General features: G+C 35.7%; 1 protein-coding gene across 7 annotated transcripts in view; it reads left to right on the top strand.

Moving 5' to 3' along the window:
- The window catches only part of LOC113516327 (homeobox protein cut), a 215354-nt gene that overhangs the window by 111670 nt on the left and 89162 nt on the right, over positions 1-14522 (top strand). The window contains exon 1 of one of the 7 annotated variants that reach the window (XM_052896119.1): positions 12555-12690. The exons of the other annotated variants lie outside the window; for them this stretch is intronic. Within the exon in view, the coding sequence (XP_052752079.1) occupies positions 12652-12690 (39 nt within the window). The 5' untranslated portion in view covers positions 12555-12651. Of the gene's footprint in view, positions 1-12554; positions 12691-14522 lie in introns of those variants that run through there. 7 annotated transcript variants of the gene reach the window in all.

The raw sequence follows: 14522 nt of genomic DNA, 5'->3' as shown, positions 1-14522 counted from the left end.
CATTATACGTACAACTGTAGTTGAACAGTTTGTTTCTTTGCTCTTGCACCTGTATATTTAAGGGCGATAATCGTCCAGCAATTCTATGTCGAATACTAAAAACAAAACTAAGCATAAACAATTCGATAACGGCCCGTACTTATTCGAATGCAAAAGGTCTGTTTACGTGATTTGTTTATATTCATTTTGTCTATGGTATTACTTGCTTATTACTCGTGTGAAGAAGTCATCCTCTAATGTCAAATTTTTCTTAACCACCTTCGCTGTTCATCAAGGCCTCTAATGTGGCTTTACGTGGCCCGAAGCAACTAACAATCCATCTACGCATAGCACTGTAAAACAATTGCGCATTACGTAAATGTTTTGAATTATATTCATATAATGTATCTAAAGCTTCTCTCAATACTCTTTCATAATTACAATACCAAAATGTTTATATAAACGATCAATTGAAAACTTCTGAAAACCATACAAATTACCTCTTTCAATGTGCAAAAAGGGGAAAAACTTGACAAAGGAGTCGATTGTGAGAAAGCCGCGACAATAGACAAGAGGGAACTCCGTCATAGTGTTTCTTTATCAACATTTGCCAAAAAAAAAAAAAATATTTCGTCTATGGTTCTCTTATTAACTTCACTGGGGACAAAGTTCTTGACTTTTTTCACGAATTCGAGATGTTACTCGATTTTAATTAAGTTCACAAAAAGGGTACGACTTGGTGAAATGTTATTTCTTTTTGATGACATTCGATAAACGATTTTTGAAACAACTTTCTTGATTAGGCCCTCCCCGAATCGGTTTTGATTGGATCAGAGGTTTCATTTAACTTCGCCTCAGTTTTCTTGGCTTTATACAATTTTTTTTTTTTCGTTTATCCGTCCTTCGTCTACGCGCAAATTTATTTTAGTCTATGGCCAATTAAGAGTAATTCTCAGTCATTGTTAAGTTTTAAACAGCATTAAGAGCTGTTTGTTTTATCATCGTACAAGCGAGATAAGATATGTTAGCATCTGTACAAAAAAAAAATCTATTCCGAGATTCGTTTCTAAATCTGTTATAAATTATCTCATATGTTTTACAACACAGACAAACACAATAACTGCAAGCCACCTGACTCTGAAACATAAACAGGTACGGGACGAGCACATAAAAATACCGAAAACATCGAGTCAGTATTGAAACAGGAGCGAGTATTTAATTTTCAAAAGCAATAATAGCCAAGCATAAATCATAAACACCTTTCTTTTTAGGCAATAAAAAGCTACTTTCATCTCGCCCTCATAGATGGCGCTGTACTAAACTGTAAATTCTTTACTTTAATGTCACTCCAGCGCAACATGAAAGACTGATGACGCTATTTTTGTACTAACCAAAACGAAAACACTCGAAATTAGTTTATGACGTCTGTCTGTCGTTCGATTTATTTTAATTTTGTTATTTTTGGTGAAGGAACACATTTCTCTTATTAAATCTGGACGTCGTAAAGCCAGCCGTTCGACAGTGAATTATCTTTGAACGTGCTTGACTAATGATGGCGGCACGCGATATGCACTATTTTAAACTATATTGACATTTATCGATGGTACTTATTGGATAAACATGCGGACTGAGGCAGATACAATAAATATGACCGCTAAAGGGCAGTAACAGTCTTTAGGTGAGATTCGATATCATCGAGATATAAGTAGATGTAATAAACTGTTTTTATTTCAATAAGGACGTCAAATATGAATCAGATAAATTTATGACCTCTGGCTATCAGAATTAGATAGGTATGTATAACCTTTACACGCTGTTAATACTAAGCGTAGTCAATCAAAGAGAAAGCACCGAATTCGAAATGTCGACAAGAGGCAATCAGATGGGCCATCAAACACAACCTATCATCTTGTCAGAAATCGGCACGCACGATAATTTAATAACAAAAAAACCTACTAGAGCTGCATTAGATAAAAAAAGGAGAAATATACACTTTAAGTACAAAGCAGTAAGGCGACGGTACACGCGGCCGTAATTACAGCCGAAACACGCGAGGGAACACATGAAAGCAAATGTCAAACTCACATATTTATTTCCAAGTATTGAATGCTGGGGCCCGTTTCTCAGAAGATTCGACGTAAACATCATCGTGTCGATGATGAAAGCGATCTGCTTCTTTGTACTCGATGCTGATTAGTCCAATTTTAGCTCCGGCTGACGAAAAAAATGATATAAATATGTAATTTGTGGGTGCCGTGACAACGCTCTGGCGTGACTCCGTGATGTAACGTCAATAATGACCGGGAAGAGAGTGCGTGTACTATCACAGCGTATTGAGATTTTATCCGAATGGAAACTTTGTTAACAGTCAGCAATGTTTCTTTAATAACCACATAATTAACTAAAACGAAGGCGGCGTTCTCGAATTCGTCCCGGTTTATTTATACACACCGCGAGCGTCGATATTCAGAAGCCGACTTGATAGATTCATAGCAGTGAAGATCAAAGACGGAACATTAATCATAACGCACATCAATCGCCGGTGATATAGTTCTGTTTTTATTGTAAATCAGTATTAAAAAGCGACAACGTAAGCAAATGAATCAAACACACGCGTCGAGACGTCACCGTGGATTCGTGAATTCGTGGATACGTAAATAAAAAGAGAGAAGGTCCAATTGGACCACCCTGTGGCACACCTGTTGAATCTATTAGCGGCGCCCCGCAACACTCGCATTAGTCGGCGGCAAGGAGATAAAATCGGAAATGTATGCGGTCTTAAAGAAACTGATGCGTCGTATATCAATTTACTCGATGCGTAGAGAAAAATCAGAACGATCACTGATGTCGAATGCTGCCACCGAGTCGAGATAGCACATCAAACGAATGTGTTTCCATGCAAATTATGCGTGGAATTCTTTTTTAAATTACACTACGTAAGTGCGACTCCACTGCGCCAAACTAATAAAAGTTATACTTCCTACGAAGTGATATTTATGTATGATCTACGTCTGGCTTCCATCTTTTACGATGGTCAACAGTTAGATATTTAATGTTCCATGTTTATCAACATTTCTTTCTTATGCAGGTTTTAGTGGGGCGATAAATTATTTATCATCAAAGACTTGCTTATTTTCGAACTTTTGTTTCTATTACACAGTAATTCTTGGCATATGTTACGTCATTGGCATTATTAAGCAAACGGTGTATTGTTTTATCATGCCATTTGATATATTAAGCCGTTCAAACATTGATAACAGCCGATACAGATGCGGATTCGATAAAAATATTCGAATGAGATCACTTTGTGTATACTTTGCTCATAGTTAATCATTAGTGTACATTACTGACTCACTGTAAATTGCTGAAACAGTGACACATATGTCAAGAAGTTTCGATGAAATGAAATTGTCACACGTCGTGGTATTAAGGTCACTTTTTTTTTGTACGACTTAGAATGACAAACAAGCTGACGGCCCACCTGATGGAAAGTGGTAACCGTCGCCTATAGACATGAGCAGTACTATGGACATAACAGAGTGTACTGTTTCGCCCATGATACCCCCCATGCGTTGCCATTCCTGAGGACTCAGGTGTTATTCCTTTGTACCCTGTAAATTCACGCCATATCCCACCCTTCAAACCGAAACACAGCCATGCAAACACAACTGCTTCACGGTTGAAACACGAATGGGACAGAGGTGCCCAAGCAATTGACTTTTGTACAAAGTCTCCCTCTGGTATTATTGCGACACCCCCATCCGAAATCCGTGGCAGCAATGTTTTTTTTTTATTCTCACAAAAGTTCCACATCTTTGTTTCGTTTGGAGAGCGTTTTAATACGATACATCTGTTTCTACTATATTTTGGGAGGACGCCTTTGAGATGTCATATCGGAGTGGAAAAGCGCAGATATTTAGTTACAAGCCAAATTGAAAATACCTCGTTACAGAGACGTACCTCGGATGTTTTAATAAAAGTTGTAATGGGTCTGTATGTCTGTAACGTGCGCTGTTTCTTTTATTCTTTCACCAGAGGGAGACTGTACAAAAGTCGTTTGCTTGGGTACCTCTGTCCCATTCGTGTTTCTACCGTGAAACAGTTGTGTTTGCATGGCTGTGTTTCGCTTCGAAGGGTGAGATATGGCGTGAATTTACTGGGTACAGAGGAATAACACCTGAGTCCTCAGGAATGGCAACGCATGGGGAGTATCATGGGCGAAACAGTATACTCTGTTATGTCCATGGTACTGTTCATGTCTATAGGCGACGGTTACCACTTTCCATCAGGTGGGCCGTCAGCTTGTTTGCCATTCTAAGTTGTATAAAAAAAGACTACTAAGAATAACCAAAATTAAAAATATATATCAATATATAAATTAAAAAAAAAATAATTTACAGTAAAAAAAGAAGAGAAAAAAGTATAATTTAATGAGAATAATGATTTCATATTGGTATGACTCACAGGTAAGGACAATATATGTACAAGATTAGTATATAAACACATAGAATCATAGTGTTTACTCGAAAAACACACATCGTTACTCGTCGTTATGAAATGTTAGGAAAAAATCTTGATTACAATATTTTTCTTGTCCATTCTAAGACCAATAATATATATTCTTTATTGCACTTAAACAATATATGCGACGATTAGTTTAACAACTTGTTAGCAAGGGAGGACTTATCTCTGAAAGAGATCTCTTCCAGCCAACCCAGTGTAGTTAGAGAGAAAATAATTTTATTTGGTTAATCCAGTGCAGGAAAGATAGATAGATAGATAGATAGATACTCTTTATTGTTTCCTCCAAAAGATCACAATAGTAAACTTATTATAAATATAAATAATTACAAGAAATAATCACAGTGAGAAAACAATGGGCGACCTTATCGCTAAGAGCGATCTCTTCCAGCCAACCTTTGGATGGAGAGGAGTAATTATAAACAGTTTGGTGGGAGGCACGATGAAAAATTTTGTCAGTTCTAAATATGGGAGATGTGATACATATAATAATATAAATATTATCCCTACTCATTATTATATTTATATACATACACCTACACACACATATACATATATATATACATATACAAATACATACATGGATATAAACGCCTACATAAACAGGTACCGGTGAAAATAATGTAAATACAACAAACACAAATTGTGAACAAATATATAAATAAATAAATAAATACGTAACTAAAAAATATATATACATATGTATAAGTGCATAGAATTATCATGTACAATTGATTAAAAGATGTGATTAATATTTTGGTAGAAATACTTCTACAAAAAAAACCTTTTTTCAACCAACTTTAAAAAGAGAGCTAACGGTATACGCTGGCAAGGCATCAGTGAGAGAAGATAGGAGAGAATGAAAAGGCAGATCAGTTAGCCCATCGTGATGAAAACACCTGGTTCATTCAGCACGATGGTTTCCAGGGGAGGTCGACCTGAGTGGGTATATATATATTTTTTTAATGGGTGATATGGTACGGTAACCCCGTCTGCGCTATCGGTATATACTGGCGGAGCATCGGTGATAGATGACTGATGAGGATGAAAGCAGGTTAGCCCATCGTGACGAATTCAATTAGAAATAAACACGATGGTTTCCAGGGGGGACCACGTGGAAATCGACCTGACAGGTTATATTTCTAGTAATGGGGCTATTTAACACTTTTACTAACAATCCCTTTCTTATATTAATCCCTTTATTATTACTAGCTATGGGGTCGGTAGTCCCCGTTTCCAACAATCCCATTCGCAGAATATTGTGCTTGATCAACTTATGTTTTATGTATGGCCGCATAATGAGTTCGATCGCGACACGATCGCGCTATCAATATTAATACGCAATTACAATACCTCAACGGCCGATGATTAGTTTCTGATCCCGCACCGTCTAATTAATTATACATTACTCTGTTGTACGCATATTGCTGTCTGTACACGTCGCAGAGAAATGAGGATAACAGAGACTACACGGAATACTCAGTAATTATAACAGAATCCCAGTATATGTCCAATATCTAGTGATAAAAGAAATCAAATCAAATTTATTCACTTGCTACATGGTACAATAAGAAGTTACATATACAAGTAGGTACATGACATGCAGCACCCCGAAGAGATATGCTAATATGCAAATATGCGTTTTGTCTCTTTCTTGTACGCTAAATTTCCAATTTGAAGGAAAGTGACAAAACAGTGTAATAGGTTTTAGTTTTTATGAAAAATGAGGTTACAATGAAACTCTTTTAAAGTAGTAAATAGTAGCAAACTACATATCTACCAGTATTTTTTTTTTACTTTATTAATTTTGTCAAAAATTATTCAATTAACCAGATTGTTATCTGAAACTTCTATCACTTTCTTGTCACATTATACTTTTTAACGATGATCAAATGATGATGACGTTTTTTAATCCATACACAAATATTATGAATATAAACAGTAATCACGAAAAACATGTATGCTCTTTAATTAAATAAAAATTTATTAAAAAACTTTTTTATTATACTATCTTATCTATCTACACTAAAACAGAGTATACGTGGAACTAAAAACGGTATTAATCCTTCAAAACTTTTTAACATCAAACTACGAGCAGTCTTAAAAACAATATCGAGTAATCTACATTACCTGCCATCAATTTCAATAACATGAAGTAGTTCTCAAAATTACACCTATTATAAATCCCGCTGCTTTATCTACAACAACAAACAGATCTTACCTCTTAACATTTAAGAACCAATTTGCATCAACGTGCAAGTAACTCGATCGTTAATCACCCAATAAGTTTGAACTCAATACCGGAACGGGTAAAGTTGCTTTTAGATCAGAGTGAAGCGTTCGACTGCGCGTATCACATGTTCCCGCCAACACGTGTGTTGAATATGTCAATTCATTATAAACTTTGTGTAGTATGGTGGATGATTCGTGACATATTATCGGTACAGAGCCCTATTTGTACATGTATCCATTAAGACTACTATTGTTCAATCGGTAGACAGAATTCTGAGTAATTGACGAATTTCGCCTTCATAATAGCTACTGTTTAATTAGTACGGTTTGATAATTTGCGTTTATTGCGCCATGTTATCGTTTGTTCGTTGTCTAACGTTCGACGTTTTTACGTCTATTTTTAGTTTTAGTCAATAGATGGTTTTATATTTGTTTCGTTTTGCGGTCATTTATCTTTTAATTACTTTGTTGGTGATCAGTTAAATTCAATATTTGTTGTTTTTTTTTTATTATGTTACAATAGATCTTTCACATGTAATGTGGACCTAATATTATGAAAACGTTAACTAGACGAATACAAATCACCATCGTATTGTTTATTTGAAATAAAATATTACATTTTATTTGTCCCTAGAGAACAGATAAAGGAAACACTAGGTGTCATGTCGTATAGGAAGGTCAAAGATTTGGCCTGGAATAGAGCTGGCTGGAAGAGGATGCATGAATTAGTTGCACCGACAAGGGGAAACTCCTATATTAAAAAAGAAAGAGAGAGTTTAAACTGTAATATTCAGGTTCTAGAATTTGTAAAAAAATCTTTTTTGAAAGCGTAATTTACTGGGTACAGAGGAATAACACCTCGGGAATGGCAACGCATGGGGGATATCATGGGCGAAACAGTATACTCTGTTACGTCCATGCTACTGCTCATGTCTATAGGCGAAGGTTACCACTTTCCATCAGGTGGGCCGACAGCTTGTTCGCTATTCTAAGCTGTATAAAAAAATAATTTAGAAGCGTTCTTCATTATTCCAAATATACCATACATTAAAATTTTACATATACTAAGAGTGTATTAAATGTAATACAATGCTATTCTTACACTGATTAATAATTTCCAAAACTGAAATCAAAACTTGAATCTGAAACTTCGTACTTACCTGCAGGTTTCGACTAAATGCAATTACAACTTGTCCAAACCACACGCTACTATTGTCTTTATTAAAATTAATGTAAAAACCGATCGGTACTCCGTTTCAAGCGGGTCCGTTTGCAATGGAATAACATTTTTCTTGGCACCCTCTCCCCGCCAGACAATAGCAGGATTGTTATTAATATTTCTATGTAAAAAAACAATAGATGTTATTAATTCGCTCATTAAGAATTGATGGGGTGGGCATGCGGCACCGGACTACGGGTTCGTAGTTTACAAACATCGATCGGTTTCGTTTAAATTCGAATTTGAAAAGGAGCAGACAATTCGGTCTCTTTGTAACATATTTTTGCTAATTGAGAACTAGTTTTTATCTAAATTCGATAAAGATTAAAATAGGTTTTCTTTGATAAAAATCAACAGATATTAGTATGGATAGATTTTTTTTTAATGGATTAATAATGGAATGGTAACCTCACCTGCACTATCGATGTACACTAGCGAGGCACCAATGAGGCATGATTGGTCTGCATGAAAAGGCAAGTCAAGTAGCCTATCGTGATGAATTCAACGATAAATTAGTCACGATGGTTTTTAGGGAGAACCGCGTGGAGGTCGACCTGATTGTACATATTGCTAGTAATGGGGACTAACCTCCCCATTACCAGCAATCCATTCCGCCCGATAGTTGGTGTTAGAACATAGAAAGTTTTGATATTACAGAGCCCATTCGAATACATATGTTAATATAAAAAAAAAGAGAAATATTTAGTGATTTACGTGGATTGTAACTTAAAATATTGTAACAAAACGTTGACAGTAATAATATCGAAAAATAATATGAATAAATCTGAATAAATGTTGCAAAATAAAGCCGTTTCTACTGCGTCTTATTGCAGCAGTATGAAAGCTCGCTGCTCACTATCAAAAGTCTAAATTCATAATAATATTATAATATACGAGAATAAATCATCAATATTACTTGCACAGGCACACACAATACACTGGCGGACAAAACAACCGATAATTTTTAATATTCAATGTGACAAAAGTGACCACGTGTCGTGGGGTCCGAACCGGTTAGAACTGGTTCCTAATAAAACACCATTCAATCGAATTTCGTACAGTTCGCCCGCTAACACAATCGGCCTCACATATCGGGTGTTACACGATCAACTGTATTATTATGGTAATAAAGTTTTTTATTGATCGTATCGCTTTTATTGGAACTGTTGCATGTATGGCCGTATACCACCCATTCATACGGATATAAATCTGGCCTGAATGTCCAGCTGCTGTTAATCGAACGAGATCTATTGATGCGGGATCCTTTTTTATTTTTATTTTTTTTTTTTTTTTAACTCTGAATCACTTATTGACCCTATTTCGTCTGTCTGCATTATCAAACATTGGAAACAGTCGTAACATCGTCTATGATAGTAATGCTGATATTTTATTATTTATTTATCATGTATTTATTATGGCGTATTAGATAAAGTCCTCTATTAGTCTATTGACCTAAAATGGGACGTTTAATTAAGAGGACAATTTTATAAATGTTTGTTTAGTGTCGAACATAATGTAATGTTTACACCTAATTGCATAAGACATAAAATGAATAGATGGGGCCCACTGCTCAGTCCCAGAATTGGTGAAGATGTAATAAACTAATATTATATTATTAGATAGATACCTTCTTCTCTTTTTAAAGTCGCTTGAGAATCTTGTTTATGTCTAGACTTTTCGATTTACACATTAGTTTTTTTTTTTTTTATTGTGTGAAAATGGTATGGTAACCCCGCTTGCGCTAACGGGATACGCTGGCGGAGCACCAGTGAAGGGTGATAGATGAGAATGAAAACAGGCCAGTTAGCCCATCATGATGAATTCATCAGGAATTAACCATGATAGTTTCCGGGGGAAACCGCGAGGAGGTCGACCTGGTTGGGTATATTGCTAGCAATGAGATTCTCAGTCTCCATTACTAACAATTCCTTTCCCCCTACACATTAGTTTTAAAACATTTATTTATTTATCTTCATTTATACATTATATATATATATGCAAACATAACGCCATAAGACGTTTTCAACCTATCAACTAAGGGTCATGTAAAGAGTATTTCTGGCGGAACAGAAACAAGCTTACAAAATGATTAGTAATAATGAATACATATTAAATATATATACATACATATCAGTCATGCCTGTCTCCCATTAGGGTAGACGGAAACAATGGAACGCCAAATGCTTCGATTCAAACAAGCCTCAACAATATCGATACATAATAACAGAAAATAGTGTAAATTATTTATGTCATTTTGAATGTGATCTACAAACTTTTGTCACGCAGTGTAAGTGCTGAGTACGTGACACAATACTCGCCACGAAGCATCACCTCCCTCATTACACCGTAAATCTTCGGCGGCAGGCGTGCGTTGCGGGCCAAACATTTCGGATGGCCAATCAAAATAATTTATTAAAATTAAAAATTACCAACTCATTCACGAGCCGGCGCGCCGAAAAAATATATTATTCAATTTAATTGAATATTTTCGCACCCCCGGCCATTGAAACAATGGCATCAAAAGAAATGTCTTGCATAAATTATTTCCTTTTTTTTTCTCTCTCTCTCTCTGTCTCTCTCTCTCTCCACTTCATTGTTTTTGAGATATCGTTAATATTAATTTTTTGACACGCCAACAAACGGATCGTTTTAATATTCCTGTATTTTTCGCCTTTGTTATTGTAATGTTTCTCGCTCGATAACTTACTTGCGTTTACACGGAATTAATTATAAGACGCCAGCGGTGGGTGAGCACACGCGATAGATTTTCAAGGATAATCTGAATTCATCATCATCATAATAAGCCCATCATCATCATAAGCCTTCACCTAGAACACTACAAAACTAAAATTTCATCCCAACCATCTGGACGAGTGGCGGTCCTCCACCGTGCTTTTTTCAAGGCACTTTCTTCCACGCACAACCACTCTTTGGAATCAACTTCCAGCAGCAGTATTTCCGAACCGATACGACATAATAACCTTCAAGAAAAGAGCATATTCCTTTTTAAAATTCCGGCAGCACACCTGCAATGCCGTTGGTGTTGCGGGTGATCATGGGCGGCGGTAGTCACTTACCATCAGGTGAGCCGCATGCTTGTTTGCCACCTGTGTTGTTAAAAAAAATTAACAGTTTTGCCAATAGTGACCACGCTTAGCAGGCGGATTGACAATCACAGAGAGAGATGTTTTAAGAGGGACGCTGCTGTCCATCCCTCGCCCTCCCTTAGTCGCCTCTTACGACATCCACGGGAAAGGAAGGGCTGGCCTATCCTACGCCGGGACCTACACGCCTAAAGCCGTCTATTTTACCCTAGTATTATTCAAAGTAACTTCATATTTGTAAACTATGATACCTTGAGTACGTAATTTTTATTCCCCTGTAAATGCTTACCTGCAAACGATTTATCAGAGAGATTTATGTCCATGGTACTGCTCATGTCTATAGGCGACGGTTACCACTTTCCATCAGGTGGGCCGTCAGCTTGTTGCCATTCTATCTTGCATAAAAAAAAAAGCCTTTTTGTAAATATTATGTAATAGTTATATCCCATGAAGTCACTTAAATTGGATGCAACTTAATCATAAAACTTCTAAAAATGTTCTTATCGGCTGACGCAAGTACTGGCGCGTGTAATATCGATTGGTAAATACAATCGATTGTATTGAATCGATTAATCGAACTGAGTCAATGGCCGGGGTCTTATCGGTCAGGGGTCAACACTAACAATTCCTTGCTTATTTGGCGAGAACGCGCGACCATGATAAAATTTGTTGGTGGCAGTGCTCGTCAAAGTTTTTGGGGGTCGCCGCGTACAGACATTCCTAATATAAACTCTAAGAGGGATATAATGTACCTGTTTATTTATTTATTTACACTTTATTGCACCATTTATAAAAAATATAAGTAAATAATAAATGTATAACAATAAATTTTAATGTGAAATGATTTTTTTTTATTTCTAATTTAGTTCAGACTTTGTACAAATGTCGTCAGCTTGGGGACATCTGTCCCATTCGTGTTTCTACCGTGAAACAGTTGTGTTTGCATGGCTGCGTTTCGGTTTGAAGGGCGCATATTTTTGTTATCTATGTGTAATTCTATTACACAAACTAGCCCCAATTTTTGTGTTTTGATCCGAAGAAAAAGTACTTTTAATTGCTTTTTATACTTTTGCCAAATCAGAAGTTCTGATGCTAACAGGTATTCATAGATAGATTTCTTTTACACAACTTAGAATGGCAAACAAGCTGACGGCCCACCTGATGGAAAGTGGTAACCGTCGCCTATAGACATGAGCAGTACCGTGGACATAACAGAGTATACTGTTTCGCCCACGATACCCTCCATACGTTACCATTCCTGAGGACTCAGGTGTTATCTCTCTGTACCCAGTAAATTCACGCCATATTCGTCTAATAGTAAACGGTCACTGTAACATATGAAACATGTGAAACTTTGACAACAATGCCGTAAGATCGATCTTTAATCAGCATTAATTATATATATACATATAAATAATATTATAGTTATTGTATAAATTCAGATAATAATGGTTTATTTAACGTATAAATATATTTTTTTTTTATTTATTTATTTTCGTACACAATTTGGTGAGCCGCCGGTGATAACGCCCGTATCCGTTACGCAGTGATAGTGCAATATTCTGAATATGAACCAGTATTGATTAGAAATATCGAATGTTAAAACGAACGCAAACAAAACAACCGTTGTCAGAGGTTAGTGTTTTATAATTTATATTATGTATATATGATGGGAAAGTACTGGTCACTGAACTGTACTGAACTCAAACCAGAAATTTTTGAACATCTCTGTAAATTGTTGATGTCCATTAATTCTTCTCTTTCCGCGTCTAGGGAAAGTAGATAAAGTGTTGTTTGAGAAATCAGTTCAGCGTACGATAGTACTGATATACCTGTAGAAGGTAAAAGCCCTTAAAACAACAATAAAAAAAAATAGAATAAAAGGAAATATAATCGAATTCGAATTTTGAAATTACATTACAATCACATGCTTAGATAAATAACTATAATGAAGAATTATTTTATCTAACATTCTAAATTTAAAAATAAAACTTTGTAAATCGAGATAGTGTTGTACTTTTAAAAACGATATAATAGTTTTTTTTTTTCGTAAAGTTTTTTTGTTTGTAGACAAAGGAAAATTTGTTCTTTTGATTAAATATTTTTAATTTATGTGAAACGCTAAAAGAAAGAAAGCTGCCTTGATATCAGATAATTTTATTTGTTTGTCTATTTTTATATTATCCTATTTAATTAAAATATATTACGCAGAATCATTATTTAAGCCCAATTCTCTTTATAAATATCGATCACCATCATGCCCATATCAATCAATCAATACATAATTTACTGGGTACAGAGGAATAACACCTGAGTCCTCAGGAATGGCAACGCATGGAGAGTATCATGGGTGAAACAGTATACTCTGTTATGTCCATGGTACTGCTCATGTCTATGGGCGACGGTTACCACTTTCCATCAGGTGGGCCGTCAGCTTGTTTGCCATTCTAAGTTGTATAAAACAAAAAGAATTAATACTAATAAAATAAATAATGTACATTAATATTGATCCCTGTCTCTATCTCCTTAACTTAGCATATTACTGCTTATAAATAATCTATACAAATCCTCACAGAACCCGCAGATATTCAAAAGCGAAGAATCCTAAATAAGACACGAAAGTTTAATTGTATTTTTCCAATCCCTTCCCTACGGGGCGGTTGTTTTGTACAAATTCGAACTCTATTGTAAAGACACAAGGTCGTGTTTGATACGCTGATCGATGTACGTATTAATTCCTGTATTTCTATAGGAACAAAGCGTCAGGTGGCCGGGGGTGTTTAAACAAATAATCGAACGCTGTTTAACTAAATACTAACATAATTTATAGAAGAATACATATCTATTAAATATCCTTTGAAATTCACATAATATCAGCAAGGCAACTATTGGCAAAACCCCCCCAAGGGGGAGAGGGGGAAGGGATTGTTAGTAACGAAGAACTGAGAATCCCATTGCTAGCAATATACCCAACCAGGTCGACCTCCACGCGGTGCCCCCTGGAAACTATCATGGTTAATTCCTGATGAATTCATCATGATGGGCTAACTGGCCTGTTTTCATTCTCATCTATCACCCTTCACTGGTGCTCCGCCAGCGTATCCCGTTAGCGCGGGCGGGGTAACCACTCCATTTTCATCCAATAAAAAAAAAATGCGGAAAAGAGAGTCCAATTTACATTGCATTACATTACGAATCGACCAACATGAATAAATTGATAAGTTAAATAACCATAGTTTAAAATTAAAAAAAAAAAATAAAGCGATAAACTATCTATACGTATTATAATACATATATGTAGTAATGATAACTTCCTGACTCCCCGAATTGTGCACACAAATATCTGCTACTCATATCATATATTTGTTTACGACGCTTTGAGAAAGAGGTTTTTTTTTCTTTCATTAAAGTTTCTCAGAAATATTATAGCGAAAATCACATGTTGTGATTTATCACAGGTGATTTAT

This window comes from Galleria mellonella, unplaced genomic scaffold (assembly GCF_026898425.1).
Source record: "Galleria mellonella isolate WM207_F2 unplaced genomic scaffold, CSIRO_AGI_GalMel_v1 utg312, whole genome shotgun sequence".
Classification (NCBI taxonomy): Eukaryota; Metazoa; Arthropoda; class Insecta; order Lepidoptera; family Pyralidae; genus Galleria; species Galleria mellonella.
This window is presented reverse-complemented; position numbering and strand designations above follow the sequence as displayed.